Here is a 14,663-nt window from a genome sequence, read left to right as displayed (position 1 = left end):
TGTCCCATTCGCGTTGGTATTTGATGTTTACAACAGTAATGTCCACCTTACTCTTCGCCCTCAAGTTTGCAAATTGGTGTAACAAACTGAATTATAATTACCTTACTACTCTGTAACAAGCTTCCAGAGACAGTCCCTTATACCAGAATACTCACAGAAATTGTCGACGAATTTGGAGACACACACACACACACACACACACACACACACACACACACACACACACACACACACACAGTGCCATCTGGAATTTATTAAGTGACTATGTTTACAGATATTTCTACCATGAGATAAGTTATGGGAAAGGGAATTGAATAGGGCGATGTAAATTGTTCTGTTTTGGACTAGTGTGATGTTGACAGATTAACTATCATAAAAGTCTTTTGAAGTATTACTAATACATCCCATGAAATTTTATTGGTTGGCTTCCCACTGAAGGTAATTTTCTTCCGAATTTTTGGTGTGGGTATCTTACAACTTAGTCTTCCACTGAGGCGTATTCAGTGACTGCTTCAAGCAAAATGTGAGAGATATTGGCCGGCCTAGTGGTTCTAGGCACTTCAGTGTGGAACCGCGCAACCACTATGGTCACAGGTTTGAATCCTGCCTCGGGCATGGCCTTGTGTGATGTCCTCAGGTTAGTTATGTTTAAGCAGTTCTAAGTTCTATGTGACTGATGACCTCAGATGTCCCATAGTGCTCAGAGCCTTTCGAACCATTTGAGAGATATTGCAATGGGTATAATAGCAGACTCATGTTTGAATCGTGGAATTGAATTCCCAAGAAAGCATGACAACTGTGAAAAGGACATTACGGATTTTCTTCATCATCTCAAATGATGTACTCATGGATGAGATACTGAAAACTAATCTTTCTTCCTCAAGCAAATACTGCATGTCTTTAATTTTGATAATGTAACTTTTAAATCAGTGATTTCATTTCCTATGTACTCTTATCTTCTCCTTTGTTGGTTTGGCAGGAGTGAAAGGAGAATGTCACCATGTGAAGGTCCATTTCTGCTCCTATCTTGTTAGTTCAAAGAGTCTGTAAAGATGTGTGTGTTACCTAGCTGGTTGTAAAGGTGCATTTTATGTCTAACTTCCTCCATCTACACCTTTTTTATGGTAGTCAAAAATTAAACTTTGCTTCTTTTTTCTCGCAATTATAGCACACATCATGAAGACATGACTGCCCTTAAAACATGTTGTAGATAAAAAGCAAACTTGTTTAAACCTGAGCTCTGTTGAGTTTGGGGAAGAAAATATTAGTCTTGCACTTTTAGTAGCCCATATTTTGTGATCGTATGTGACACAGTGAGTCTTGTTTCCTATGTTCTGGTGATGGCATTTTTCATAGGAAAGCTAATCTTGCAGCTAAAATATTGGATCTCTCCAGTGACCATGTCTTTAAGTTTGCATTTTCTATAGACGAATCCCAAGAATTTCGGAAATCTGTATCAATTGGAGCCAATTTTGTGGATTGTCGTCTATTACTTTGTGGCAAGTAGAGTACTGACCATGATTATGGAGTCTCTGAAAGCATTCTGTTGTTGCTGCAAACTTATTTTTTGCTACTAAATTTGGAAATGTGCCGGTTTTCATAGTCGCTAACATAATACATCTGGTTCTTGAAATGGAGTTGAATGTGAGCAGCAAAAGAGGTAAAATAAAGCTGATGATTTCTTTAATTTAGGATAAAGATTTGATAACCCTGCTTTTAACCCTATCTTCCCCTTCACATGTTCCTAGGGGGGAGGAAATCCACAGAACATTACAAATAATTGTTTTTTCCACTGATGATCATTTGAATGAATGTTTTAATTATTGTAATATAAAAACAAGTTAATGGGACAGTCAGTTAATGGGGAAAGGGTTTGTCTTGATTACTGTACATTGCACTCTTCTAAACACACATGTTCAGCAATTTTTTGGAGCAGATAGGGTGGCTTTATGATAATCTTACTTAGTTCTGACATGTTCCTTTGCATACATTATAAAATCCCATACTCCATGTTTGTTATCACCTAACAAGCTGTGTACAGAATTGTAATTTCTTGCCGTATGCAACTGTGGATATGAGGCATGTTGAAGACTGAACTCTAGGGCATGCTCCAAATTGTGTTAGTTTCTGCTTCTGGCATTCAGTTCACATATTGTTTGAAAGAAAACTGACATATGTTGGTTGTTTCTTCTGTTTCCTTTATGTCCTAACAAACTCTTTGACCAAAAAAAGTCTTCAACATCTATGCTCTAACCAGCATATGTTCCCAGTATATTTTTTTGGACTAATACACTGTGCAGGAAGAAAGACAGATCTTTTCAGAATTACTTTCTGTTGGACAATTTTATAAAAAAGTATTAATTCAAGAATTGGGTACTATTGCTAATAAATTCAGGTTCATTACTTTCCATTCTGGTCGCAGTGTCTGAGCTACACCTGTTCTATTCTTAACTGATAATCGGCTGCCAGAAGCAATGATATTATGTGGACTTGTTTACTTCCCATTTTGCACTTGACATCAGTATGTTTTAAATAGTGTTCTTAAGCAGTGATTACAGAAAAAACTTATCGTATCTGATATGTTTGTGCTTGTTAGTTTTTGCATCCTGGTAAATGTCTTTAAGCAATCTAAAGTAAAGGATACTTCCTTGAAATTTGTAGTGAATCAATGCATTTTTACATTGATTATCTCTTAATGAACTGAACTTTAGTTAAACTTTCTAGGAAGTATTTGTGCTTAAGAGTTCTTACAAGTTCTTACAAGTTCTTACAATCATTATCCATGTCCATTGTAACTTTAATTTTAGTCCATGTTTTAACATAGTTTGCTCACTGTTATATATGCAAGCTCAGAATTCATAGTAATTCTCAGTGTTCCATATTAGATTTCCTAACTCTGCACTTGTCACTGCTATACAGATGAACAACATTGTCTTTAAAGCACACTATGCCTATCACTACTTTATTTTACTTAAGGATACAGCAGAGACGACACTTCCTCAAGTGTATGTTATGTAGAATAAATAATAATGATAATAAAAATCCCATAAGTAGTAGATTGACAGTTTACGTATTGAGTACAGAATAATGGCTACAAATGATTTTGCTGTATGCATTAAGTGGACAGATGTATTGTTAGATACATATACATATTTAAAAATAGATTATAATTTTGTAAATTAGGTATTAAAACAGTGATCGCTAACTGAAGACAATTCGTAATTTTTTTATGTTTCCAGATTGTGACACAGGTAAAGGGGTTAGGGGTACACGGTCCAGGCAACTACAAGCTTCGCTCATCTGTGAATTCTTAGCTCTCCTGGCATTCAGCATTTGATTTTTCATTTTATTTTTGTGAATATTAATATATCTACTGCCATGAGCATATACTTGAAATAGACAAGTAGCCAAAAGTAGTAGTACTTCAGCCTGCAGTCCTGCATGTGGTCTTAATATTGTTTTGGATGCTTAAGTCCAAGTACAGTGAAAGAAAAAAAAGTGTAGTGAAAGATCATTCCAATTCAAGTACACAGTGTCTTCCCCACTACATATCTTTCCCACACTTTCATATTTCTCATATACGCAAGATAACATTATCAGTTCAAAGTGCACAATTTCATTTGATGCTCTCAAGCTTCATCAAAAACAAATGAAATGTGTTACACTTGTAGAACTTCATGTGTGCCTTCTTTTGTGTTGATCATAATTAATTACTTTGATAGGACTATGTTGTGCATTATCTTATTGTACTTGGCACTGTCTGCCTGCACATGGTTTTGAGCAGAATTCTCAACTTTGATCCATTTTTTAAAATAGATTATTGGAGATTAAATTTCTTTGAAAGTATTGATTCGTTTTAATAAATACCATATACAGAAGACAATTCACAGCTTAGGTTTTGGTCACAAAAACTTGTACGTAATAAGCAAAAGTGGGGTGAGAGAAAAAAAGGGGGGTGGAGGGTGGCTGTATAAATAATTTTAATTATGCTCTTATTTATACTTTATGTAAATGCTACGCTTTCTAATATCAGTGCCAAGTAATAACCCAATGTAGTGTTACGATCTTTTTAGTGACAGGGTACGATACCCCTAAGTGAATGTGGCGTGTCACTGCAAAAGACCACAGTAAAAGAGAGGTACACCACCATGTAGTATTCATTTTAATATGATTTATCATATGCAGTAAATGATATTGTTAGGCAGACACTCATTCATTGTGCTTAGCAGCAGTTTGTAACGTAACACAAATAATTGTACTTGTCATATTTAGGGGAAACTTCCAGGGACAAGCTAGAGTAATTGAACACTTTATTGCTTACACATGTGACAGATTTACAAAGTCCACAGTAGCCACATATGATTAGTACAAGTCATCTATTCACAGACACAAGAATAAGATTTTCAACTTGCACTAGTCTTTAGACAATCTTATTTTCTGGAAGAACTACAGATATAATAATGCCTTAAAGGGGGTGGGAAGTTAAGTACTTAACATCGAATGTGTGTTACATATACTGTAACTGTAATTAAATTTACTTGAAATCGAGATTTAGGCAAGCACATATCCATAGTGAAATATACAACATAAATTTGATGCACTCAAAAGTAAGAGTAAATTATTTGAAATGTCATGGTGACTGGTAACAAGGAGTTCATTTTCTAGGAGACATTTTGTTCGCATAGTCAGAAATTTGCCCAAAACCATTATTTAATGAATAAAATGAAAACTTGAAGTATTTAAAATGAGAAAAGATGTTCAGTTTGTGACTTTGTGTTGTAGACTTGGATCACAAGCTGTAACACTTTGAATGTCATAAATGTTTCTAATGCACACATAATTGACTGCAGGTTGTTAATTTTGCCAGCTTTGATTGGTGTGTGCACATGAGCGCAAGCGTGCGTGTGTGCACGTGCATGTGGTTTTTATTATTATTATTATTATTATTATTATTATTATTAGTGGTGGTGTCCCACCACCAACAGAAAAGGTTACTTCATGATATTTACATGACACAGAAGATACTATATAAACATATTGTTTGCTATTTGGAATGAATGAACTGTTGTCACAGTCCAGGAATTTCATTGGACCATTCTGGTAATAAAATCTGTTGTGTAAATGTCATTGCACAGTACTAAAAGAATGGCATGCTGAATGTGCCATAATGTGTCCCATGAAATTCTGAAATTGTGGGTTTTTGTTGCAGCTACAAGACACCAGTCTGCTGTATAATTACTAAACACGTACTAAAAATATCAGAGTATGTTAAGCATTATGTGTAGTTTAAGGTATTTATGGCTTACCTGGCTTCCCCAATTGTATTTTCATTATCTCTTTCCTATAATGGAAGAAATCAAAACTGAATTACAAACCATAAAAAATTGGCAATATCTTCAGACTGTGTTCTCTTTGGGAAATGGACATTCGTGTTAAAATACTAAACATGATTTTCTTATAAATTCTTTCCTCAAATCTGTCCAACATAAATCAAGAAGAGCATTACTTGACTTCTTATGGTTATATGTAGTATAAACATTGATGCATTTTATTTATCACGATAAAACATGTTAAAGCATTCCTTATACCTTTGTAATCATGACGACTTGAGTATGTAATACTTATGCTTTGCTCCTTGCGAGTTCTTTATTACCTGCTGATGCAACTGTCATATCTTCTTTCTCACACACTGTTATGAAATATATTGTTGACTTTGAATAATTCAGTACTTCATCTTTATCCATCTTCCTAAGTTTGTGTGTGTTAAAAATCAGAAATGAATACTGGTATTTGATAAAAACTTTACTTTTCAATTCTTCATGGAACATATAGTTACAACTATATTTGTGTGTTTGGAGATTAAGGATAAAACAGTTTGTGGTTTTTCCCACCCTCACATCATTGTGCCATCATTCCTTACACAGTCCAGTATTTCCTTGTTGTTGTAAGCTAATGTAGGAATAGCAATCAAAGATTTTGGCTGAACATTTTTCAGATCAAATTGTCTGGTGATCCTGAAAATGTAGTGTTGTTATGGTGCTGTAATTTCAGTTTACATCAAAAATATCTTAAGTGTTTTGTACGGTACACAAGAGTGATCATAGGCTGCTTATGTACTTATAATTGAATGGTAGAACAGGATCAGTATCAACTTGAACACTGGCAAGAGTTGGGGAAACCATGTATGTCATTTGGAGCAATTTTTGTAGTGGTATGCAATATTCATGAGAACGCAATACTTCCAGGATCAGCTTATGTAATTGAAAGAGCCTGTATTCATTATTGTTTTTGCTATTTGTAAGTTTCCTAGCTTGGGGAAGTGATAACATTCGGTGTTGCCTAGTGTCCATCTGTTTTCTTGATTTTTTTCCTCTTTTTTCTGTGTTGTTCCATGGTTAGAGTTGCGCCTAGCCTAGCCCTGGTGTTTTCAGCGATGTGGTGATCCGGTCAGGGGCCAACATGACACTGGCCGCCTGCTATTCCCCTTGGTAAAGGTCAATTTAAACCTTGAGTCACCATGACTTTTTCCTGACATCAGACGTAACAGACATTCAATTTTCTCATGAAAACATAAATAATTTTATAACAGAATGCCTCTATTTCTTTTTAACTTATTTGTATAACAATGTCTGTAGCCGTTTTATGTCAGGATTTTGATAAGATTTTTTTTATTATTATTATGCAAGACTCCTCAAAACCATGTACAGCTATCTTGTGTTAATATTAGTTATATGTTGTTTTGTGTTTGTAGTAGATCTAAAGCTGAATGAATGTGTGTTAGCTATTGAAGCTACAGTTTTAAGCTGTACCACTGTAGAATTTTCAGCTGTTGAATTTCTTCCTAGTTCACTTGCAACCCCTTCAAATATTTTTGTGATATCATACCCTGATAACTTACACAAAAGCAAGTTGCCTTTCTTTTATTCTTCTCTTCTAAGATTTCAAAAAGAAAGGTACTGATCTAACATGAAATAGATCATGAGAAATAAGACTGAAGTTGCATGTGCACATTTGTGTCAACAGGCGAAAGCTTGGGAGAATGGAAGACATTTAACCCTTGCTCGTGAGAATATATAAATCAGTCAATTTTAACAAAATTTGAAATTTTCTGCCATTTTAAAACTCTTCACTAGATCAGGACTGGAACTTAGATCTATGCCTTTTGCAGGCACCTATCTATTGACTAAGCCAGCTGAGCATACCCCGTACATTGACTGGAACCTACAGTCAAGAATTACCTCTTTCCGAATCTCAAGAGATCTCTCCAGCACTTTTTGGTGGAATAGCATCATTGAGAAAGAGACAATGTAGCGGAGAATGGCTTAGTTGCAGCCTGGGGATTGTTTCCAGAATGAAACTCTTACTTACATAATAGTGTTACTACTTGATAATTATATCTGTGTCCTTGACTGAGATTCAGACTTTTAATTTATGCCATTTGTGGACAACACACCTCCAGCCAAGTTACTAGAGCAAGCCTCGTGGTGTAAATCAGTTGCAGTCTGCCAAACATCTTTCTTTTTGAGTGCAACCTTGGGGTGTGCTCAGTTGGCTCAGTTGTTAGAGCACTGCCTATGAAGGCAAAGATTTACATTTGAATCACAGATTTTAAAACAGTTCAATTTTTGAAAGAAAATCCATTTTAATTGTAAATTGCATGTTTTGTCGCACACAAAATGTAGAAAGACCTGAAAATAAAGTTAAGTTAATTTTTAGATATTTATGGTCAGTAATGTGCAGTTTCTTACAAAAAAGTGTGGGTTGAATTAGATCAAAAGCTTTGCTTCATATTGAGATACTCTCCTATCACAAATCTTCTTTCTAAGGGAAGAAAAATTGTGTTGAAAAATTTTACAAGATTCAGATTTCCATTTTTAAATGGGGCTTGATATATCAAATTTCCATAACAGTGACAAGTTTTGTAATTACTGGCTTAGCATACCGTGTTAGGCATATTTAGTGGCTAACATAGGACCTTGTCTTTTTGCTTAATTGATTGGTGTGTAATTCTGTTCTCTGTCTTGTTATAGGAGAGGATGGCACTGACTTCATGTCAGCACTTGTCTATAATATAAATCAAACTGGGACCCTGGTAACAGGTAAGTTCTAACTGTTGTAAGTCTGCTTCAACACAGTTTCATTAAGCACGATGTATTTGCAATTACATCACAGAAAATAATGGTTCCTGACTCTTCTGGAAATACACAGAACAAAAAACTTCTGGAGATGGATTCCTCATTATCAGTACACTATTCTATATGTTTGCTGAATAACTCTCACATCAGTGCTGCAGAACGCAGTTTGTAGGTTTGACTGAAAGCACACGGGTACGAGCTATGCCCTAGGTGAACCCATATACTGTCACATTTGGGGTTTGTTCGTTGAAAACACAATGGTTGGTCAAATAGTGAGCAAAGAGTCCCACATTAGGCAGACAGGGAAATAACTTGCGATAGCCAAACATCGTCAGTAGGTTACTCCAGAGTCCAAATCCCAGCCCAGGAGAAAATCACATAGCACTGGGTCATCAACTCATCATTAGTAGACATGGTAGAGAGAATGCTTAAAACATCGGCTAGTTGACAAGTGATACCCGACAGCCCGTGGCAGCTCTTAAACCTGCAGCAGGTGTTTAGTAACGTGACATGGCATCAGTCTATGTATTCTTTTGCACTGCGCCTAGTGACTTCATCGTGAATATGTGTAATTATATCGAGTGATCCATCAACATGTCTGATGGGCGCACAAGATTAACCTTCATGTAAAAACTCTTTATCTTGAAATTTCTTCTTTGCCAAATGCTAGCAATTTTTTGATGTCATCATGTCTTGCTTTCTTTTTCTTGTATCTTAAAATAATTGTAATATGTTACTTACTGTTGTTTATATTACGCAGCTTTGTTTCACCCTTTAGCAACAATGTTATTATTAAAATTATGCTTCAAGTAGTTGTGTTACATTGCCCAATCACAATAATGTGACTTGGGACTGACTTATAGTCGTTTAACTCCTCTCTGTGTTCATGTTCTATAGTTTCCACTTGGGCGCATATGCCCCAGTTGTTTTATGCGCCCTAAAGCAAAACAAACAATAATGTGACCATTGCCAATGTTGGATGTCATCGTGCAATAACCTCTGATAAATGGCTTGTGGATATGTCTGACATCCAAAAGGACTTTTGGGTGAATGGTGGAAGCATTTCCAAAATTGCTAAGTTTGTAAACTGTTCACATTCTGCTATTATTAAAGTATACTCTGCACAGCAGAACGGCATTATACAAAATTGGAGTTAGTGCAACTGTGCTGTACCACGAACCATAGACGATGGGTGAAGGACAATTATGGAGAAGTGTGTAGGCAAATAGTTTTGAAGCTGTTGAACAACTGACTGCTCAGATCAACCAAGGGGCTGTATCGTCTCAATGATCATTCAGCAAATATTGTGGCGTATGGGCCTCCACAGGTGCCTGATTCATACCCCCATGCTGACTGATGTTCATTGGCAATGGAGGCTGGAATTTGCATACCAGTACTGCAACTATACGTCCACCGAGTGCGAGCAGGTGGCCTTTTATATTAATCACATTTTATGCGACATTGAACAAATGGCTCTTGGTGTTTACGGCTTGAAACATCTGAAAATAAACAGCAAGCAACAATTGTTGGGAGGGTCCAGGCCAGAGGAGGGAGTTTTGTGGCCTGGGGAATGTTTTCTTGATATAACCGGGTTGCTATTGCTATTCTGGAAGGCAAAATGAATCAGCACAAGTTTCCGTCTATCCTTGAATCATCATTTAAAGCCTTTCGTTGAAACTTTTAGTAGATTCTCACGATAGTTCAGGTTTTTCAGTATCCCCGACATCCTCCCACAGATTAGACAAATGTGCGATCATTCATGCTGCTGTTCTCTTTATATGTTCAATATCCTCTAGCAATCCTTTTTGGTACAGTTCCCACACACTTATGCAATATTCTATAACTGGTCACACAAATAATTTGTAAGGAATCTCCTTTTGTAGACTGATTACACTTCCCCAGTATACTACCAATAAATCAGTCTGCCACCTGCTTTACATAGGACTGAGCCTATGTGGTCATTCCATTTCATATCCCTACACTCAGGTATTTGCACGAGTTGGCCTATTACAATACTGACTCGATGATATTGTAGTCATAGGAGATATAATTTTTTGTGGGAAGTGCTCAATTTTAGATTTTAACATTCAAAGCAAGTTACCAGCCTCTGCACCACTTTGAAATCTTATCCAGATCTGACTGAATATTTATGCAGCTTCTTTCAGACAGTATTTCAGTATAGACAACTGCATTATCTGCAAGAAGTCTGAGGTTACTTTTAATATTGTCTACAAGCTCATTAATATACAACATGAACAGCAAGGGCCCCAACACACTTCCCTTGGGCACACCTGAAGTTATTCCTACAGCTGATGATGACACACCATCTCTAAGATAAGATGCTGCTTCCTCCGTGCCAAAAAGTCCTCAATCCGGTCACACATTTCACTTGAGACCCCATACGATCGTACTTTTGACAAGAAGTATAGGTGTGTTAATTAATGAATCAAACACTTTTTTGGAATGAAGAAATATTACATCTACCTGACTGCCTTGAACCAAATCTTACAGTATATGTAAAAAAAAAATTGAGTTGGAGTTCACAAGATTAATGTTTTTGGAATCCATACTGGGTGGCATGGAGGAGATTGTTCTGTTAGAGGTGTCTGATTATGTTTGAGCTCAGTATATGTTGTAAGATTCTACAATGAATCGATGCCCAAGATATTGGAATATTTCATGGGTCAGTTCTACTACCCTTGTAGAAGTGTGTGACCTGTGCTTTCTTCGAAGAACTGGGCACAGTTGTTTTATTTATTTATTTTTTTGAGGGGGGGGGGGGCAGGGGAGCATCTACTATAAATTATTGTTAGAAGAGGAGCTAGCTCAGTACAAAATCTGATAGGGATTCCATTGGGCCCAGGAACTTTGTTCAATTTCAGTGATTTCAGGTGTTTCTCAACACCACTGACACTAATACTAATTTCACTCACCTTTAGTGCTATGTGGATTAAATTGGAAATATTCTCCTTGGTTTTCCTGTGTAAAGGAACATTCGAAGATTAAGTCAAGCACTTCAGCTTGTGCATTGCTACCCTCAGTTTCAGTTCCTGTCTCATTTGCTAGGGACTGGACACTAACTTTGGTGCCACCAACAGCCTTTACAAACAAACAGATTTTCCTTTTGGTTTTGTAAAAGATAATTTGACAGTATTCTGCTACAGTAGTCATTAAAAGCTTCAGACATTGCTCTTGACAGCCAAATGAGTTTCATTCAGCATCTATCTATCTTTAGCCCTGCTTTTACTCCTGTTATGCAGCAATCCCTGTTTCTTTAGAAATTTATTTATAGTAGCTGTAGACCATGGTGGATCCGTCCAACAAACTTTTGTGCTGGTTACCTATTCAGTTAATGGTCAATTATTCTTTTAAACTTGAGCCATAGTTCCTCTGCATACTCCTTCCCTGTGCTGAAAGTTTTAAAGTTTCTCATTGAGATGTGACATGACAAATTTTTTTCTTTTTTTTTAATCCAGTGTAGGGTGAAGTGGGGTAAGTGTAACTATGGGGTTAGTGTAACCACGGCTTATGGTGCCTTAAAGAAGCTGTATTTTTACCTCTGACCTATCACACATATTAATTTACTCCTTTCTTTGTTATATTTAACCATAAGTTGTTGAATCTGACATAAATTGGTAATTAATTTTTGGACTTGAATTGACGTCTGCATTTTCACTCTGCGAGTGAGTGACATGCTCAGAATTTCGTGGTCTGTCATTTTTGCAGTTTTAAAGATAACTGCACATTTTTTTGGTTACAAACTAACTTTTGCATGAAAATTTCAAATATGAGATTCATTTTACTCTACTGATAAAAGCTCTTGATATGCCAGGCATGGTTACACTTACCCCAACTTTTTCCCATGTGGGGCAAGTGTAACCAACAGGCTGGGGCAAGTGTAACCAGGGGGGTTACACTTGCCCCAAACAAACTTACCGGAACAGATTTATTTATTTAAGCCGTAACCTTGTTTTTGCTATCACACTAGATCAACTAAACTGGCCTTCCTGTACATATGGATACCAGAATACGTGATGTGCTGGATTTGTAGGCCTACTAAGTTTGTGTGAGATATATTTCATTTTTTATTTAAGTCTACTATATTTTTAAACAACGTTTCCTTTTATAAAATATGACACAGCCCGACAGTGTAGTCCCACTGGTAAAACAAAGAAGAAAAGGATTGCACCAGGAGCTGAAGTTACCACTTTTCAAGATGCCATCTATAAAGAAAAAGATTTCAGAGGAAACGAGAATAATAAGAAGAAAGCAAAACGAAAAAGCATTATCGACATAAAAAAGGGTGTGGTAATGAAAAGTAAATTTTCCAAACAAAGTGCTGTTACTTTATCCGAAATGGCATTTTGGAATGTTGTGGAGAAAAATCCCTGATTGATCATGTGGGTAACAAGAAAAAAAGACAAAGTTGAATCAACAAGTGAAGAAAGTGAAACTGAAGGAGGCCTATCTTTAATAAGTGGTGATGAAGAAAATGGGGCCATAATAACACTGGCCAATCTCAGGAAAGAAATGATAAACTGTGAAGAAGAAAAAGAGGCAAACTTTTTTGTAGCCAAAGATAAAATTACAGTTGGAAACTAAGTTCTGGTAGCGTTTGCAACAAAATGTAAGAAAGTTCATTTTATTGGCCAAGTTACCAAAATTAGTGATTTAGGAGATCCAGAAGTGATTTTCCTCAGATGCAAAAATAAGATAAAGCATGGCACCACATTCTACTGGCTTGATAGAAGGAGATGAGACGGAAGTTCCATCCTCTGATGTCATTTCAGTGCTGCCTGAGCCTACTTTGAGTCACAGGGGAGACCTGACATTTGGTGTTACATTTGATTCATACAACAGTCAGTGACTAAATAATAGTTAGGGCCTAAGTGTGAATATAATAAGTTGAATTAGGGCAGTTTAGCGTTAAACACAAATTGCCAACAACTTTAGTTCAATTACCATGAAAAATAATAGAAAGTGAACTTATAAAGTGAATTTTTCTTTTCTCTTGATACTAGATATTTTATTATTTTTGTTAAATTGCCTACTAAAGAAAACATTACTTTTGTAGAATTTAAACTAATAAATTAAAAATAAATCATCTATGAAGCATTCTGTTTCAGTGTTTTATGGTTTAGGCTAACACTTATTTTTTAGTTTAGTTAACATTTTCTGTGTATTTCATAATATACAAAGAGGCGTGTGCAAAAAAGTTCATATTTTGAGTAAAATTTAAGATATTTTAATAATTTAAAAATCCTCAAATTCAGTAAAAATTGGGTAATCAGGTCACTTACCCCAAGTCTCTTTTACAATGCTGTGTATGGGTACAACGGTGCGGGGTTACACTTGCCCCGAACCATGGGGCAAGTGTAACCTCACAACACAAAATTTTGAAAACAATTAATTGACCATATAATTTCTTTTGTCAAAAACAAAATGTAGAATGTTTAAAAGACAATAAGTCAAACTTTAAGCATGAGAAGTTTCAAAATCATATCTTCAATAACAAGTTGGCAATTTGGTGTCAAAGTTGAACTATGCCAAAACGTGGTTTCACTTACCCCACTTCACCCTACTAATATTTATCGATGGTAAGCAATTAAAACCTCATAACTCCAGCTGTCTGTGAAACTCTTAATTCCAGTAACTCCATAATCAGAGAGAAATTTGAAAGTGCATGAATTTCTCTAATCTGACAATAACTAGGCTTCTACTGTGCAGTTACACATGTAGCAACTTCTTGTATCACTTTATATACACTTATGCTCATAAATTAAGGATAATGCTGATACATGGTGAAACAACACTCTGGTGGGCGGTTTGCGGGTTTAAATCACCTCAGGGTATGACCATGTGGTGCATTTGACCTGTGGTCGTCGCACGGTGGTGCTGGCAGCAGCCCACATACGCAGAGGTGTGTTGGTGCTTTTCAGAGTACGGTGCAGCAAGTAAGTGTGCAGATGTTTTCAGACGTGCTAATGGTGACTGTGTGTTGAAAATGGCTCAAAGAACACATTTTGATGAAGTTATGAGGGGTAGAATACTAGGGCGTCTGGAGGCTGGTCAAACACAGCAGGTCGTAGCACAGGCCCTCCGTGTGCCACACAGTGTGATCTCAAGATTATGGCAACGATTCCAGCAGACAGGAAACGTGTCCAGGCACTACAATACAGGACGTCCACAGTGTACACCACTACGGCCAGGGAGTATGCAGGTAGCCGTGCTCGGGACCTTACCGCAGCCACTGGAACAGTTGTCTCCAGACGACTGAACAGACATGGTTTATTCACCAGGAGACGTGCAAATTGCATTCCACTGACCCATGGTCACAAGAGGGCCTGTAAAGACTGTTGTCAAGAACACAGTACATGGTCATTGGAACAGTAGTCCCAGATTATGTTCACGGAAGAGTCCAGCTATAGTCTGAACAGTGATTCTTGCCAGGTTTTCATCTGGTGTGAACCAGGAACCAGATATCAACCCCTTAATGTCCTTGAAAGGAATGTGTATGGAGGTTGTGGT

At 36.6% G+C, this 14,663-nt stretch overlaps 1 protein-coding gene across 5 annotated transcripts in view; it reads left to right on the top strand.

Annotated features, from left to right (window-relative positions):
- LOC126259991 (poly(U)-binding-splicing factor half pint) overlaps positions 1–14,663 on the top strand; it is a 136,078-nt gene that overhangs the window by 26,001 nt on the left and 95,414 nt on the right. For 3 of the 5 annotated variants that reach the window (XM_049957138.1, XM_049957128.1, XM_049957148.1), the window contains exon 3: positions 8,031–8,099. In XM_049957138.1, coding sequence (XP_049813095.1) covers positions 8,031–8,099 — 69 coding nt within the window. Of the gene's footprint in view, positions 1–6,399; positions 6,489–8,030; positions 8,100–14,663 lie in introns of all 5 variants that reach the window. The other 2 variants (XM_049957163.1, XM_049957156.1) reach the window with 1 other exon arrangement.

Source organism: Schistocerca nitens, chromosome 1 (genome assembly GCF_023898315.1).
Source record: "Schistocerca nitens isolate TAMUIC-IGC-003100 chromosome 1, iqSchNite1.1, whole genome shotgun sequence".
NCBI classification, from domain to species: Eukaryota; Metazoa; Arthropoda; class Insecta; order Orthoptera; family Acrididae; genus Schistocerca; species Schistocerca nitens.
This window is presented reverse-complemented; position numbering and strand designations above follow the sequence as displayed.